This window comes from Saccopteryx bilineata, chromosome 6 (assembly GCF_036850765.1).
Source record: "Saccopteryx bilineata isolate mSacBil1 chromosome 6, mSacBil1_pri_phased_curated, whole genome shotgun sequence".
NCBI classification, from domain to species: domain Eukaryota; kingdom Metazoa; phylum Chordata; class Mammalia; order Chiroptera; family Emballonuridae; genus Saccopteryx; species Saccopteryx bilineata.
Genome location: NC_089495.1, coordinates 147,275,040 through 147,291,188, shown reverse-complemented (window position 1 = coordinate 147,291,188; position 16,149 = coordinate 147,275,040). Strand labels below are relative to the sequence as shown.

Genomic DNA, 16,149 nt, shown 5'->3' with positions numbered 1-16,149 from the left:
AGGAGCCGCCAGCACAAAGCCCGAAGCGGAGACCAGTCTGGCTTTTCTTTGTCTTTTAAACCTGGTTTTGATTAGAGAAAAGACGAATTCCTACACCGTTAGAAGGCGTGTAAAGAGAAAAAGCCCTTGCCGGACCATCCCGACCCTCGGCTCCCCGTGTATGGGGTTGGTGTGCGTCCCTGGCCCCGCGACCCACGTTGCTGCAGACGTTAGCACCTGTGCCTCCTTGCAGTCTGTTTTCCCGTTGAATATCCTCTTACGGTCGTTTCCCGTGTCATGCATAGTTTTTGTGTTGAACTTTCTATTTTTGAGACTTCACTGTTCTGAGAAAGATGAAGATGCTGTAATAGGCCTGTCTTCTGCTGAAAATACTCTGCTGGGAACATTTTAAATTATAACTTGAATAATATAATATATGATGCGTCTATAAAAATTGAAAACACAGGTAAGAGTCGTTTTGCCATGAAGGGTATATCAATGTTTTATTCCCAAAATAGGATCGTGTCCCACACACCATTCCATAATTTGCTGCTGCTTTTTCTTAGCTTATGTATTTGATTCTTTCCAGATCAGTAGACTTCTGCGTTCTTACCCTGTGCTAGTCCGTAGGGCCCGCGTGCTGTCCTAGGCATTGCCAGAGTCCTGCTTGGGGGCATGTGGTTTTTGTAGGTTTTTGCTATCACAGGGAGGAACTTTTTCATGTAGGGAGTGGTTATTCCTTTGAGCTTTCAACCCACATATCTGTCCCAGAAGCTTCCCCCGGGGGGCCTAGGCTGTGCCACGTGGAGTAGTGAGGGGTTCTTTATGGACTTCATACCCTGTCAAGCAAGCCTCTCTGCTTTTTTCGAATCCTGCCCGCATTGCTCCCACCTCCCCCTGCCCCCAAGTGCTCCAGGAGCTCTCCAGGCCTGGGTCCCTGAGGACTCTCACTTTCCCTGGGGACAGTCTGGTTCCTGTACAAACATGTCTTCCTGTATGTCTGGGCGTTCCACACTCGGCCTAGAGGAGGGGCGCAGGCCCCGGGCCCTGGGCCTTGGCTGCGTGGTGAGGTGGGGCGTTTCTTTGGAATGCAGTGCTGGGCAGTGCTTCCTGCGGGCAGCTGGGTAGATGGTGATGAAGAAAAGGAACAGAGGGGAGACAGGGGGACGCCAGGGCCACAGCCCGGATGTGCATTCTGCATGCATGCTCATATGACCTACCAGTGAGGGGGGAAAATTGGGCTTGGAAACACGTAGGCAGTGCCTGACCCTGTGCCTGAGGTCAGAAATCTGGCATCATACTAGACGCACCTGCTGCCCACTGATCACTTCAGCAGGCCAGGTTTATAAGCTCTTTGCCATCTGATGTCCTCCCTGATCTGCTCTCCCCTCACACGGTGGCAGCCCCCCCCCAGGCCTGAGCATTTCTCCAGGGACTGTGAGCAGAGCTCCCACAGGGACCGGCTTCCCAGGCATGCCCACATCCCCCCCCTGCCCAGGCCTGAGCATTTCTCCAGGGACTGTGAGCAGAGCTCCCACAGGGACCGGCTTCCCAGGCATGCCCACATCCCCCCCCTGCCCAGGCCTGAGCATTTCTCCAGGGACTGTGAGCAGAGCTCCCACAGGGACCGGCTTCCCGGGCATGCCCACATTCCCCCCCTGCCCAGGCCTGAGCATTTCTCCAGGGACTGTGAGCAGAGCTCCCACAGGGACCGGCTTCCCAGGCATGCCCACGTCCCCCCCTGCCCAGGCCTGAGCATTTCTCCAGGGACTGTGAGCAGAGCTCCCACAAGGACCGGCTTCCCAGGCATGCCCACGCCCCCCCGCACAGACCTGTACGGAATGAGGTCTCTGGCTCCTCTGCCCGAGCCGCCCTTTCGCCCAGAGCCTGCCTAGGCTGGGTTGCTGCCCACGCCCCCATCACCGTTCCTCAGAAGGCCACCTCTGTGCTCCAGCTGTCCTGGAATTACTGCCTGCATGGTAGTGACCAGGCTGTGTGCCTGTGACCGCTCGGCTGTCGGGGCTGGGGACAGGGGCAGGGCTTCCTCCTCTCCGTGCCCTGGGAACCCAGCACAGGTCCTCACAGGGGAAAGGTGCCCGTGAGTGCCAGCTCACTGAATGAATAAGTTGCTCACAGCACGCCCGAGGGGCAGAGGGCTTTGTAGATACTGGTCCCTGCCTCAGAGTGATGTTGGGAGCCCTGCTCTCGTTACCTCCTTTCCCTTGCTCCCTGAGAGAGTCGGAAGAAATAAACCTGGGTGAGCGATGTACTGTCACCCTGTCTGTCTCTGTTAATCTGTCTGTCCTTCCTTTCCCTACTTTCTTCCATCCATTCATCTGTCTACCCATCCAACTATTCATTGTTCTATTAAGATTTTGTTGCTTTTTTAGAGAGGAGAGAGAGAAGAGTAGAGGGAGAGAAGCTGGAAGCATAAATTTGTAGTAGTTGCTTCTCATATGTGCCTCAACCAGGCAAGCCCAGGGTTTCGAACCAGCGACCTCAGCGTTCCAGGTCGACCCTTTCTCCACTGCGCCACCACAGGTCAGGCCTGACATCCTTTTCTCATTCACTTCTTACTGAGTTTCTGCTCTGGGCCAGGCATACTACTGAGTCCAGAGACTGAACTTTGGGGACCGTCCAGGACAGGACCCTGGGGCTTTCAGCCATCAAGGGTCCACGTGTCCTGCTTAGTCAGGGAGATGGAGGAGGGCCCAGGGAGGCACGGGCTGGAGTGCAGAGGGTGGGGTGCCTGAGTGCACACTCCCATGTGCCCTGGATTCACTGTGTTCCCATCCAAGACAATAAAACATCAAAACCAACTTCAGGGAGGGAGACAAGAAGATTCATCCCGTTTGAGCGGAAGATGTGCAGCAGGGAAGGCAGGCCTGCTGTGTGCTCTCAGCCCCGGAGCGAGGGGCAGGCAGGAGATCGCTGAACCCAACAGTGTGCTCTCAGCCCCGGAGCGAGGGGCAGGCAGGAGGTCGCTGGACCCAACAGTGTGCTCTCAGCCCCGGAGCGAGGGGCAGGCAGGAGGTCGTGAACCCAACAGTGTGCTCTCAACCCCGGAGCGAGGGGCAGGCAGGAAGGTCGCTGGACCGAACAGCTTCGCCGGAGGTCGCTGGTCACAGCACACTCTCACTTTGTTCTTCAGAAGGTTTCCTTCTCTCCACACGTCCTCCGATTTCTGGTCCACACCCCCGCTGCAGGGGCCCATTTGCTGGGAGGGTGTGAGTTTGTTTTCTCCGGAGCTGTTCTAGGGCCTGCTAGTGTCTGGGCAGTAGACCTGGGCTGGGCTCCGCGCCCCTCACTGCGGCAGTCCCTGCTGGTCCCAGGAGCAGGGCCAGGCGAGGGGTGACTGAGGGACAACAGTGGAACAGAGCCCACAGGCCCCAGGCTGGTCCGGTGGCTCCCAGGCCTGACTGATCACCCATTCAACCAGGTCTCAGCTTCCTGGGCTCGCCCCTGGGGTCCTGCCTCAGGAGACCTCGGCTGGGCCATCTCTGGCTGGCCTGCCTGAGAGCTGTGGCCTGTCCTCGGTACCCACGTCCATGGGTCATCCGGACTGAGCTGACTCTGCCCGACCCATGAAACAAGCGGGGGGAATATCCCAGTGAGAGCAGGCCACCCTGGCTCCTCAGGGTGTGTGAGGAGCAGTGGCTGAGTTTCTGGAAAGCACTTGCTGTGAGGATGGAGTCCAGGCCGCCTCCACCTTACCCAGTAGTGCAGGCAGGGCCTGGGGCAGGCGCCAGTGCAGACACATGTCCCCAGGGGCCTGTGACGTTTGCCCGCCTGGCTTGTGCCCGGAACAGAGTAAGAATGGGGAATCAGGTGTATGGGGCATCCTGGCACAGCCCCTGCCCGGTCTCTGCTCTCCCTTCAAAGTGTGCCCTGTTCTCCTGGGCACAGTGGACCAAGCCTGTTAGCCCACAGCATCCCGTATCTCATTCCTGCTCATGGGACACTTTGAGGGGCAGGAGCAGGGGTCTATGACCGTGACTGCCCTCAGTTCTAGTCTCAGTGTCCCCCTGCCTACTGTGTGGCCCTGAGCAGACTCCTAGCCTCTCTGTTTCTTCATTTGCCCAATAAGCCCAGCAGAAGTCCTCTGGCCGGGACTTTGGCCCTGAGCACGGGGGGTGTGCACCTTCCTGCGACCTTCCAACAGGTATATTCCCAGTTTTTGTAGCTTCTCCCATCCCAGTTGAAAGTCTGAAGCCCTCCCAGGCATCTAAATCCAGACTGTGGGAATGGTCTCCTCAGAGCACCTTGCCCTCCCACATTCACCCTGCTGCTATTTTTATCTGCTGCTGGTTAATCTCTTACCGTTTCTTGGGGGCAGAACCAGCTTCTTGGCGCAGTTTAGCCACGTAGTATGGCCAGCGTGAGCTCAGACGGTGACCTCTGTCCAGTGGAACTGCCCTCCAGGCAAGCAGTCCAACCAGAAATCCTGTTTTCCAGTAAAACGTTTATTCTTGCTTGCAGGAACCTAAAATGGCTCATTTAGGCATCAGCAGCAGGGATTGGATTACCTCGTTAAACTAAACCCAGGTCTGTTTGTTTATTTATGTGCGGGTGGCGTAACTTACAGTGACGTGAGCAGCTCTGCACACTCAGTCCCATGAATGTGTCCGTGTGCACTGTGCAGCCACTAGCCGGACTGGGGCAAAAGCACCCCCTGGCCAGGAAGCTTCCCTCGCGCCCCGCTCCTGGAATCCTGCAGCAGCATCTGGCCCAGAGCAGGGCCTTGGCCACCTGAGGGGTGACAGCGTCTAGTGGGACTCTAAGTAGCTGAGGGGCTTCTCGAAGAGCGTGCGGTTTGCTCAGTGGGACTGAAGTGTTTGCTAGGTGGATGGAGGTTAGGCCTCTGAAGGGATGAGAGGATGTGTGTGGGAAAATGGAACATTTGCCAGGGCTGCTTTCTGCTCTCCTCTGGGGCTGGGCCCTGAGGTTTGTGGCTTCAGACTGCATCCACACCTGTTTCTGTTTTCGAGGGGCATGGCGTAACTGAGTCTGGCCCCAGGAGGCGCTGAGGTTGGGTGGCCCCCCCGTAACCTCGGGAAGGAGGGTGTGCTCTCTGGCTGGGGCAGGGGTGCAGTTAAGCCTGAGGCCTGAGTGGCCCTTCATGGCTGCCTGTCACTGGGCAGCCGGCCATGGTGCCCAGACACCCACCCTCTCCACATCGCGACAGTGGTGGCTTCCCAGGCACAGGGCTCAGCCACTTCCAGGAGCAGGGTCTTGCCACCTCCAATGTCAGGTCCTTGGAAAGTTCCTTCAGGACATAAGCTCAAGCCCACCCAGCACCTGTGTGTGTCTGGCCAGGCCACCTGGGCCGGCTGGTGGGGCCGTCCTGAGACATCCTAACTTTGAGTTTTATCTGTGATTCTCCAGCTCCAAGAAGCCCAAGAAATGCCCTGAAGTGGCTACAAAGCCCAGACCCTCGTCCCGGCTGACCATCTTTGATGAAGAGGTGGACCCTGATGAAGGGCTCTTTGGCCCAAGCAGGAAGCTGTTCCCCCAGGGCCCCTCAGAGAACGCATCGTCCAGGGACCGTAAGTAGGGCCCCGTGTGTTCTGGCCACTCTTGGTGTCCCCTGGGTTACCCAACTAGCCCCTGGGAGAGGCTTTAGACCTGCTACAACATGAACAGGATAGACATCTTTGCCTCGTTGTGTTATGACATGATACAGACTTGACTCACGGAGATTTTCTTTTCTCCTTTTTTTAATTTTAGTTATTTTAAGTGAGAGGAAGGGAGATAGGCAGATTCCCATGTGCACCCTGACTGGGATCCGCCCAGCAAGCCCATATTGGGCTGAGGCTCAAGTACTGAGCTATTTTTAGCACCTGAGGTTGATGCACTCAGACCAAACTATTCTCAGCGCCTGGGGCCATGCTCGAACCAATCGGGCCACTGACTGCAGGAAGGGAAGAGGGACAGAGGGGGGAGGGAAGTGGGGAGAAGCAGATAGTCGCTTCTCCTTCTCCTGTGTGCCCTGACCAGGAATCGAAACTGGGACAGCCATACACCAGGCCAACACTCTATCCACTAAGCCACCTGCCAGGGCCTGACGGAGATTTTTTGCTGGAGAAATCTTATTTTGTGTCTCATTTCTTACATCCTGGCCTGGAAACTTCTGGGGCTGCATGTTTATTCTGATCATCCCTTGGAAGGGGAGACTGGTTTTCTTGTTGCTTTCAGAGTGTGGATTGGGATTGGCAAGGCCAGACTTGGGCATGGGTGAAAGGTGGATGCTGACTGCCCCAGGCATTCATTCTGCGACTCTAGGATTAGGATTGGGACAAGAAGCTTTGTGTTGCCAACGTAGACCCCACTGGGGGATTCTGGGCAGAGACAGGAAAGGTGGGCGTCCTCAGGACTTCTACTCACGTCCCTGGGTCTGACCTGTCCTCACCCCACCCAGGTCCTCTTTCAGGGCGGGGAGTTGATGTCATCCATTAATTCAGCCACCACTTGGTGACTGACCGCTCCCCAAGGGCCAGTCTCTGTGCTGGGCCCAAGAATATATTGGTAAGTAAGACACAGCCAGCCTCAGGGCCTCCCATGGGAGATAGGACATCTCCTGACACTGACAGGATAGCCTGTGTCTGTAACGGGTCTGAGCAGAGCGTTGTGCCTGTGGGGACATCAGGGAAGGCTTCCTAGGGTGACGTTGGGTGGGAGCCCTACTCGAGCTGGATCCCGAGAGGTCCGTGCAGTTTGCCCGGGCTGCTGAGGAGGGAGGGCAGTTCCCGGTGAAGGGGCTGTATTCCCCTTTCCTGAAGGGCAGTAGAGATGGGGGTGGGGAGCCCACCCAGGCTCCCGGAAGGCAGGGGCTATGGGGAGAGCCGTGTCAGCTCACCACTGACTCCTGCAGGCAGCAGTCCCTGGGCAGGGGGTGGTGCTCAGTAAGCACTTGGGAAACTGGGGTACAGCATGGGGGCTAAGAGGTCCAGCTGGGCCTGGCCGTGGGACCCCTGGTGCAGTGAGCTGAAGAGGCTTTTCCTCCTGAAAGCAGTGGGAAGGCCACCTGGATTTGAATTGAGTGGTGCCGTCTGCTGACCGGCCCAGTATGGCGGGAGGCAGGAGGTAGGGCTGGGCAGACAGGTGTGCCTGCCCCAATGAATCCTGTCCCTTACACCCACCTGGCCCCATTCCTCTGGCTCTGCGCTCTGCCTTGTCCCTTGGCTGCTCTTGCCTGGCTGGGCTAAGCCATCTCCACCCTGCATTCCCGGGACAATGCAGACGGGCCCGGACTTCCCCTGACGGCTCTACTGCTGCCTTCTCCACAGCCCTGAAGTTGTTTGATGATCCTGACCTCGGTGGGGCCGTCCACCTGGGTGACCCCTTACTGCTGCCGACTGCCCGCGAGAGTGGGGGGCCCACACCCCACCTGGGCCACAGAGAGGCCTCCATGGAGCTGCTCAGGTACCAGCTGTCCCCAATGATGCTCTGCCGGGTGAGAGGGCCTGGACAGAGCCACAGACCTGTCGCAGCAAGGGAGCATTCCACAGCCTTGTTCTCTGCGGGGGCCCCTGGCCTTGGGAAGGCAGGATTCTGTGGGTGGGAGCTGGCCCAAGGCATGATGGGGTCTTGGGGGCCGGGGACAGGGACCTGCAGCTCAGCATGTTCCAGAGAGAGAGAGCTTTGAACCCACTTCTTTCTCTCCCTTTCACACTCATATTTTAATAGTTTATATAAAGAATAATTAAGTTACTTCATTGCAAGAGCAGGAATAACTGGCGTAAATAGGTTTGGGAAAAAATAAAACTGACCATCGGCAACATGCCGCTCACGAGGAGGGAGTGAAGCACAGATGTGCTGGACGGTGGCCGGTCCCCAGCAGGGTCCCTACATAGGTTTTATAGAGGGGAGAATGAGACTTAGTCTGTGTGTGTAGGATGATTGGCAGACTGGGTGCACACCGATGGCCACTGCTGACGGGGTGCCCACATGCGTCCGCAGCTTGCTGGGCTCTTCACAGGTGACCTTACTTAGTCTGCACGCCTGCCCCCTGGGCGGGTGCTGTCACCTCCATGCTATAGAAAGTGGAGTGTGGGAGAGGTAACTGGCCCAAAGCTGTAGCTCCCAGGTGCACTGGGTCCCAGGGCCACCTGCCTGTGTCCTGTCCTCCCACAGGACCCTCTAAGCACTTGCAGGAGGAGAGGCTGGGAGACCCACCTCCCACCCAGGGCAGCAGCTTTGGGGGCTGCCCCTGCTGCACTGAGAGTGCCGGCCCTGCGCGCCCCGTGCATCTGAGCACACCCTCCGGGGCCCCGGGCCCCGGGCCGCGGGCATGCTGGGCAATTTACAGGAAGCCACGCTGTCTTTTTCCAGGAACAGTTACGTGGTGCTGAGGCATGTGGCCCCAAGAGGCTGTCATTTGCACCCTCATTAGTAGCTGCAGGTGATTACAGAGTTCTCTAAGTGCCCACCATGCCAGAGTCACAGAATGGCTTCTTGTCTTTGCATCTCCCCATGGCCCCTGGCGTCTGTCCACTCTTCTCTTGTGCCCTGGCCCCTGACGTCCTGGCAGGCTGGGAGAAGCCAGGACTGTTGCTGTGTTTAGGGGAGAGACTGAGGCATAGGGAAGCAGATTACGGGGTCAGCTCCAGGGGGTGGCAGGGCCCAGCGGAGCCTCCCCGCCCCACCCCAGAGAACCTCCAGAACTCTGCCTGTCTCAGCAACGGAGTTCCAGTGGGACCTTTCTTGCATAGTTGATTCTAAACCCATGACACCAGCACTCTCAGACCTGTGTTCTCCAGGACATCCTTCTGGGGGTGTTCGAAGGTTATTCCCTTCAGAGGGGCTCTGTGGCCAGATGGCTGGGCAACACCAGTGTTAAGCACATGAGTGGCTCCAAGGGGAAACACCATGCAGCATTTCACTGTGATCGTGAGACCTATTCTAGCCATGATACAAGAGCCCAGGTGGAAATTGAGCACTTAGAAAGGGGTGCCCGGGCAGCCACCTATACCCCGAGTGTGACCGTCCATCCCCTCCTCAGAGCAAATTCAGCTTCTGTTAGTTCATGGAATCAGCGCCTTGCCCATCAGTGGAAATTCTGAGCTAGACACAAGCTTTTAGCTGCTGCTGTTTCCCCAAGGGCCCCTGACTGAGATAAGTCAGTCCTTCTGAGCTCTTTCTGGGCACCCAGACTCCAGCGGAGGATGCAGGAGCCAGCACTGCCCCAGGGCTGCCCAGGGAAGGGCTGCCATGTGAAGGGCTCTGGGCACCTCTGAGCCAAGGTTGCCAGGAGCACCCTGTCCCTGGGTGGCGCCTCCTGGCCTTGAGCCCAAGACAGCTATTAATGGGCGGGCGAGTAGGTGGGATGGGCTGACTGGCTTTTCCATTGGGCACCTGGTCTCCAGGAATTCAGTTTCTCCACCAGATGCTGGCAGCAGGAGCTGTCTCGGGCAAAGAGGGCAGAGTCGAGCTGTGGCCCTTTTTCTGAACTGCCATTTGGTACCTGGGACTGGTCCTGTGTGACCTGTACAGGCCCCCCCCCCCATAGTGTTGCTGGGCTGTGAGGTCCAGGACCGAGGTGAAGCTTGGTGGGCTCTGTCTAGCGGCCAGGTGGCCCACAGAGGGGCACTGAGGACAAGCAGACCTGCCTGAGATGACAGGTAGTGTATGGCAGTGCCTGAGTCAGAGCTGGATGTCAGATTTGAGAAGCTAAGCTCTCATCTAGACCTCGTTCGGCCCGAGGAGAGTAAAGGGGGCTCTCCCTGTTGTGGGGTGGGGTCTGCTCGCCCCCAGCTTGCTGCTTCTGCAGGAGGTTGTGCTCAGGACATCTCCCTCTGGTTCTCTAGAGTTGAAGAGGACTTGGACCAGATTCTGAACCTTGGAGCGGAGCCCAAACCTCAGCCCAAGCCCAAGCCACCAGTGGCAGTTAAGCCAGTGCTGCCCAGGAAGCCAGCTGTGCCCCCTAGAGCGAGCTCGTCCGAGCCCAAGGCCACACAGCAGAAGCAGCAGCAGCAGCAGCAGATCCACGCCATGGACGAGATGGACATTTTGCAGTACATCCAGGACCATGACACGCCTGGCCAGGCCGCCCCCAGCCTCTTCTGACCCCCCTCCACCATGCCAGCCCTGGCCGGTGGCCCCTCTGCTATGGAGGGATCTATGGTGAGGTGGGGCTGTGTCCCGCAGACCAGGACCTCTAGGCCCAGTGGGCGGGGGAGCTTGGTCACAGTCCCCCTGTACCATGTTCCTTTTTCTCTGGCTGGTGGGTTCAGAAACCCGCAGGGTACGGAGAGGTCACCATAGGAATTGAGCCCAGCTGTCTCAGCCACGTGCATGTGGAGGGGAGAGGATGTGGGGGTGCCTTCTTAACCAGATCCCGGCCCCAGGATGGACTGAGACTGGGGGAGCCCAGGGAGGCTTTGCCTGCTGGCTCGGCGCCTCCGCACAGGAGGGAGGGCTGCCAAACTGGGGTGGGGCGGGGGCCAGTCTCCGGGCAGCAGGGCTCCTGAGTCGCCTCTGGGTACCAGATGCTAAGCAGGGCTCTCTCCCTAGTTTCCAACTTAGAGGGTCAAACCCAGCCCTGCATCTCGGGGGTAGGAATGGCCTAACTAAGCCAGCCCTTCCTTTCTCCCTTTCCCAGGGAAGACCTGGCCAGACAGACCATGGCCCCTGGAGCCTCTGGACATAGAGCCAGTGCCCATTACTGCAACTGTGAGCAGACTGATCTCAGCTTCCTGCAGAGCTCTGCCCAGGCCTGCGGCCTGCCATGTCCCTCCTGCACAGAGTGGGCTTACGCAGGGTGCTCTGCGGCTGCTAAAGGCCTGGTCTGTCCAGTGGCAGATACCGCCAGGCCTTTCCTGCTGTCCGGGTCTGGACTTGCTCACTGGCCTTTCCAGGGAGCAGAAGCCGAGTGCCAGGGCAGGGCCAGTGCCTTAGACTTCCAGCCCCCCACGCCTGGCACGGGTCCGGGCCTGGCGCCGTGCTCAGAAAGTTCTCAGTGGATGAATGATGCTTCACAGAGCAAAGGATGCCTTTTTTATGGTGTGTGCTCCATGTTCAGACCTAGTTTTTTTTGTTTGTTTATTTGTTTGTTTGTTTTTTTACAGAGACAGTGAGTCAGAGAAAAGGATAGAGAGGGACAGACAGACAGGAACGGAGAGAGATGAGAAGCATCAATCATTAGTTTTTCATTGCGCGTTGCAACACCTTAGTTGTTCATTGATTGCTTTCTAATATGTGCCTTGACCGTGGCCTTCAGCAGACCAAGTAACCCCTTGCTGGGGCCAAGTTGGGTTCAAGTTGGTGGGCTTTTGCTCAAACCAGATGAGCCCGCGCTCAAGCTGGGGACCTTGGGGTCTCGAACCTGGGTCTTCCGCATCCCAGTCCGACGCTCTATCCACTGCGCCACTGCCTGGTCAGGCCAGACCTAGTTTTTAAATGCAACACAAGTTTTTTTATGAAATGCAACCACTCTTGTCCCTTGGCTTGTCCTGCCTGACAAGAGGCATCAGCAATGGCTTTGGGACAAAAACCCCAGACCTTTCCTGATTGGAGCCAACAGCCAATCTGGAGGGAGGCCCTTTGCCCGGGCTGGGTGCTGGCTGCCATCAGAGCCTCTCGTCCCCTGTCCTTCCCTGCCCTGTGCCAGGACCTACGGGTGGTGGGACACTCTGTCTGATCTGTCATGCATCTCACCTTTGTCAGTTGTCTAGTCCTGAAAAGTCTGTCCCTTTCCCTCCCCCTGTGCCAAAATGAGGGGAAGGGGCAGCTCTGGGGTCTGAGGGCTGAATTCCTCCATCTCTTTGCCTTACCCCGCCTCGCACAGCCCTGCCTCCCTGGGCCTGAGCCCTTGAACTGGCTCCAGGGCAGCCCCGCCCGGCCTGCAGCGCGTGCCCTGTGCGCTCCCTGCCAGCCTTTACACCCCACCAGCCTTGCCCACTCCCATGCTGACTGCAGGAGGGATAAAAGTGATGGGTGGCGGGCAGCCCTGCCTGGGCTCCTTCCTGCCCTGTTCTGAACTCGGCACCCCATGTCAGCTCCCCCACCTCCAACACGTGGCGCAGAAGCAGAAGGGTCCACCGGCAGGGGCCCCGTGCCCACGGGGTCTGGCCCTCTAGTACGGGCCCCGGACGGAGTCTGCCAGTCTGGTGTGAGTTCAGCCACTGCCGCCCGGCCCCCTCGGCGGCCTGGTGCTCTCCGGTCGCCTGAGCTGTGATGTGTGCCTTCCAGACTGGTGTGCAAACTGCGCTGGTTTCCACCGCAGGTCTGAGACCTGCTGGTGAGTCCGTGCCACCGAGTCGTGTAGTAAAGTCTATGGCGGTGACTCGTTCCAGCGTTTGTTGGTGGTGTTTTTTTCTGCTCCAGAGACAGTGGGGGATGGTGGGGTTCTCTTTGGAACAGTGAGTTCAACCAGGGGAGCTGCCCTTGCAGGCCCGAGGCCTCCTGGCTGCTGATTAGTAGAGTGGACTGAAGGCAAAGGTAGGGTCCCACTGTGTAAACTGAGGCACAGGGCCCAGGCCCAGCAGAAGTGTGGTTTGTTTCCACACTTCTCAGCCAGGATCTGTTTGGGAAGAGGACCCTTCCTTCTCCAAACCTCCCCTCGTGTGCGGACTGGTCTAGGAGGCCCTTGGACAGCAGGCAGCCCTGTCCATCCGTACACAGACCTGTCCTGGCCTCCACACGCCTCCCTCTGCTCAGACTCTGAGGCGCTACGTTGTGCCCAGGACCTTAGAGTAAGCTGACACCCCCGGGAGCCAGGGGCAGTCTGAGCTTGTAGCTAAGTGCAAGTTGGGGTTTGGCTTCTGAGCACAAGCAGCTGGTCACTCTGAGAAAACCCACTCAGTGCACGAGCCTGAAGCAGAATTCACAGCAGGGAAACGGGTTTGGTGGGGCAGCCACGTCTGTTTGTTTGGAAGCCGCTGTCAGCCCCGCAGACAGGATGTGCAGTCTGTGACAGCGCTCCCAGTCCTTCCAGCATTGTTCCTCTCAGGAAGCTGGGAACTCAGGCCAGCCGTCCTGGAAAGTCCCGATCATGGTGCCTGTCCTGGCCGGCACCCACCCTACTGAGCTCTGCTGTCCCGTGACCGTATCAGGCCAAGGCATCTGGAACCCAGATCACCTGCACGTGTGCTGGGGGCTGCCCTCGCGCTGGATACAGACAAGTCCAGCCCCTCCTGGGGACCTCGTGGCCATCCTGCTGTGCTGCCACCGCGGCTCTGTGTGGCCCACTCTGCACCGTGCTCTGTGGCCCGGCGTCAGGCTTTGGTTTGTTTCCACACCTGCAGCCTCTGGAGAGACCAGGCGTGGAAAATCACATGCAGTTCTCTAGCTCACCCACCGTCCGGCTGAGCGTAGCCCGGTAGATGGACGGGCAACAAAGCTGCTGCCCCCGATGGTGGCCCTGGCAGATGGCAGGCACCTCCCATTGCCACTGGTCTTTGTGTGGGTAGATGGATGCCCAGAGCAGGTGTGGCCAGCACTCATGGCCCCTCTGAATGGCTGACCATTCCGTGTCGAGTTTTGGGTGGTGCCATTCAGGCAAACTCCAACCGCTCCAAATCACTCCCTGCTGCACACCAGAGGCCTCACACGGGGCAGCTAATCACTGAGCCAGGTGTAGGTACAGTCAGAGGGCACTTCAGCTGAGCCTCACCTGCAGCCCCAGCACCAACCGTTGATGTCCAGGTGTTGCACTATGTACAACATGGTGATCGGAACCCAAGTATGCAACATGGTGAACTCAGCCTGGAGTGCAAATGCTGGTACCTCTCCTCACGGCTGGCCTCTGGCTCCTGTTTTCCATGGCTCTGGCCGCTGGTGAGAGCCGAGGCATGTCATCGCTCTGGTAGCACCCAGGATAAAACCACAGCTTCTGAGGCAGGGGTCATGGGCTTAGCATGTGGCCTCAGCAAGCAGAATCCCAATGGACAACTCCCAGAGCTGCTGATGCTTGTCTGCCTACTCAGCGGACAGCAGCAGCTTCGAAATCGCTCTCTCAGGTAAGCCGAGTTAGCTCCCTCCTGCCCGCAGGCCAATCGTGTCATTTGTCTTCTCACGTGTAAAGCTCACCCCAAAACACTAGGTGTTCCGTGGTACCTCCTGTGTGCAGGCACTACAACTTGTCGAACACGAGAAGTCAGGGGAGGTGAGGCGCAGGAAAAATGCAGACGGGCCCTTTCGGTCTAAAAGATCCCCGCCACAATGCCATCGGTCATAGTTTGGTGATTACGTGAAGACAAGCTGTTCGGAGCAAGGCAAGTTCCTGAACAACACAGTGCAAAGCAGGCACCGCGCTGGGGCTCGAGGACACGGAGAGAATCAGGCTGGCACGGCCAGTGAACATTTCCTGAACACCCCACTGAGTGCAAAGCCCATTCCAAGCGTGACGAGGACGCAAAGGTGGCAAAGCATGTGCCCTAAAGCCGATCTACCAGGAGCCAGGCTGGGCCCCCGGTTTCAGTTCTGTTCTCGGGGCCTCCTGCCCAAACGTCAGACACAACCAAAAGTGGCACCTCCCCCTCCGTGCAACCCTTTCCGCCTCCCACCCCGACACCCGCCAGCACCTAGTGTGTTGCGGGCAACCTGAGCCCAGCTCTTGGTCACTGTATTCTTTTCCTAGGGCCATCATAACGAAGTGCTACAGCCTTCCAGGGCATTAAATGCTGCTGGCCAACAACCCAGGGACCTGAGGGTGTCTTCCCGGCTTCTGCTTTCTCAAGTTGGTCAGCGTCCTTTGGCGAGATCCCTCCTGACTTGTCTGTGTGTGTGTGTGTGTGTGTGTGTGTGTGTGTGTGTGTGTGTTTTCCCTTTTGGTTTAATAGCCACTTTGCTGATTTCCCCTTAAGAAGTGCTTTCAGTCCCAGAGGGTGATTATTTTTTAGATTAGAAAGCAGAACAGCTGTCATCTTATCCACATATTTCTCAGACCATCCCAGCGGGGAAAGGCTGAGCTCAACCCAAAGCGGCCCAAGGGCCTCGTGTTACTGGCGGAATGGTCTAGGACTCTAAACGGGCTCTGCCTGGTCATATGGTGGCCCTGGGATTGGAACCCTGGCCTCTCAGACTAGAAAATTCATGGTCATGGGAAGGGAAAATGCCCCAGCATCTTGGGGGAGAAAATTTGGCATTTTTTATTAAAAAAATGGAATGTACATTTACAATACAACCCAGCAGTTTCACTCTGAAAATATACTAAAAAAGAGGGGAAAACATGTCTACATAGACATACACGAATGCTCACAGCAGCTTTATTCAGTGTGGCGGAAAGGTGGAGACGCCCAAACATCTATCAGCTGGCGAGTGGATAGACAAAATGTGGGGTGGCCACACAGTGGCCTCAGCAATCGAAAAGAATGATGCAGTGTGAATCAACCTCAAAAACACTGCGCTGCAGGAAAGAAGGCTGACTCACAAGGCCACGTCGCATGGCTCTATCTGCAGAAGGTAGGGGAAGTCTGCAGTGAGGCGTGTGTTCTTGTTTCCAGCTGCTGCGCTTTCCTAATTAGTGATGAAGGGTGGGGCGGCGCACACACTGCGTAGCCTCTGCCGCGGGCCGCTTTTCCCACCCGCTGGCCCGCTGCTGGGAAGGCTTCGACACCTTTCCACTCTGCGGTTCTGAGGTCTGCCCGATCCAGTGTAACCTGCCTGGCCTCGATCTCGGGCATCACAATTAAATTTCCGGAAGAATCAGATCTGCAAAGTCACAAAGTAGATTAGTCCCTGGCCTGTTAGCTCAGTCTGTTAACAGCGTCATCTGGAAACAAGGTTTTGGTACTTCCCCTTTTCTCTCCAGTCCTCTCTCTCCCTGCCTCTGTCCGTCTCTCTTTAAAAAAAAAAAAAAAGTCAAAAGTTAAGCGCTCCTAGAATCTATGTAAACACAATAAATTAAAATAAAAAGAATAAAAAAAAAAGAGTTAAGCGCTGACCAGACAGTTCAGTTGGTAGGAGCATCGTCCCGGAACATGGAGGCTGCGGTTCAATTTCCTGGTCAGGGCACGTACAGGAGCTGCTCGATGTTCCTGTCTTTCCCCCTCTGCCTCTCTCAAAAAAAAAAAGAAAAGAAAAGAAAAAAAAAGAAAAGAAAAGAAAAGAAAAGTAGATTAGGTGCATTGGGCCGGAGGTCGAAACAGTGATTGTAAATAGGCACAAATCTTTTTTGGGGGGGAGAGTGATGGAAATATCTAAAATTGGCCTGTTGTGATGTTTGCCCAG

General features: G+C 57.0%; 1 protein-coding gene across 3 annotated transcripts in view; it reads left to right on the top strand.

Annotated features, from left to right (window-relative positions):
• Positions 1–15,786, top strand: part of HS1BP3 (HCLS1 binding protein 3) — a 39,608-nt gene extending 23,822 nt beyond the window's left edge. The window contains exons 5-8 of one of the 3 annotated variants that reach the window (XR_010726002.1): positions 5,365–5,525; positions 7,266–7,401; positions 9,786–10,101; positions 10,580–15,786. Coding sequence is in view for 1 of the 3 variants with exons in the window: in XM_066234555.1 (XP_066090652.1) it covers positions 5,365–5,525; positions 7,266–7,401; positions 9,786–10,044 (556 nt within the window). In the remaining 2 variants the exon portion in view is untranslated. Of the gene's footprint in view, positions 1–5,364; positions 5,526–7,265; positions 7,402–9,785 lie in introns of all 3 variants that reach the window. The other 2 variants (XR_010726001.1, XM_066234555.1) reach the window with 2 other exon arrangements.
• Positions 15,787–16,149: the final 363 nt, after the last annotated feature.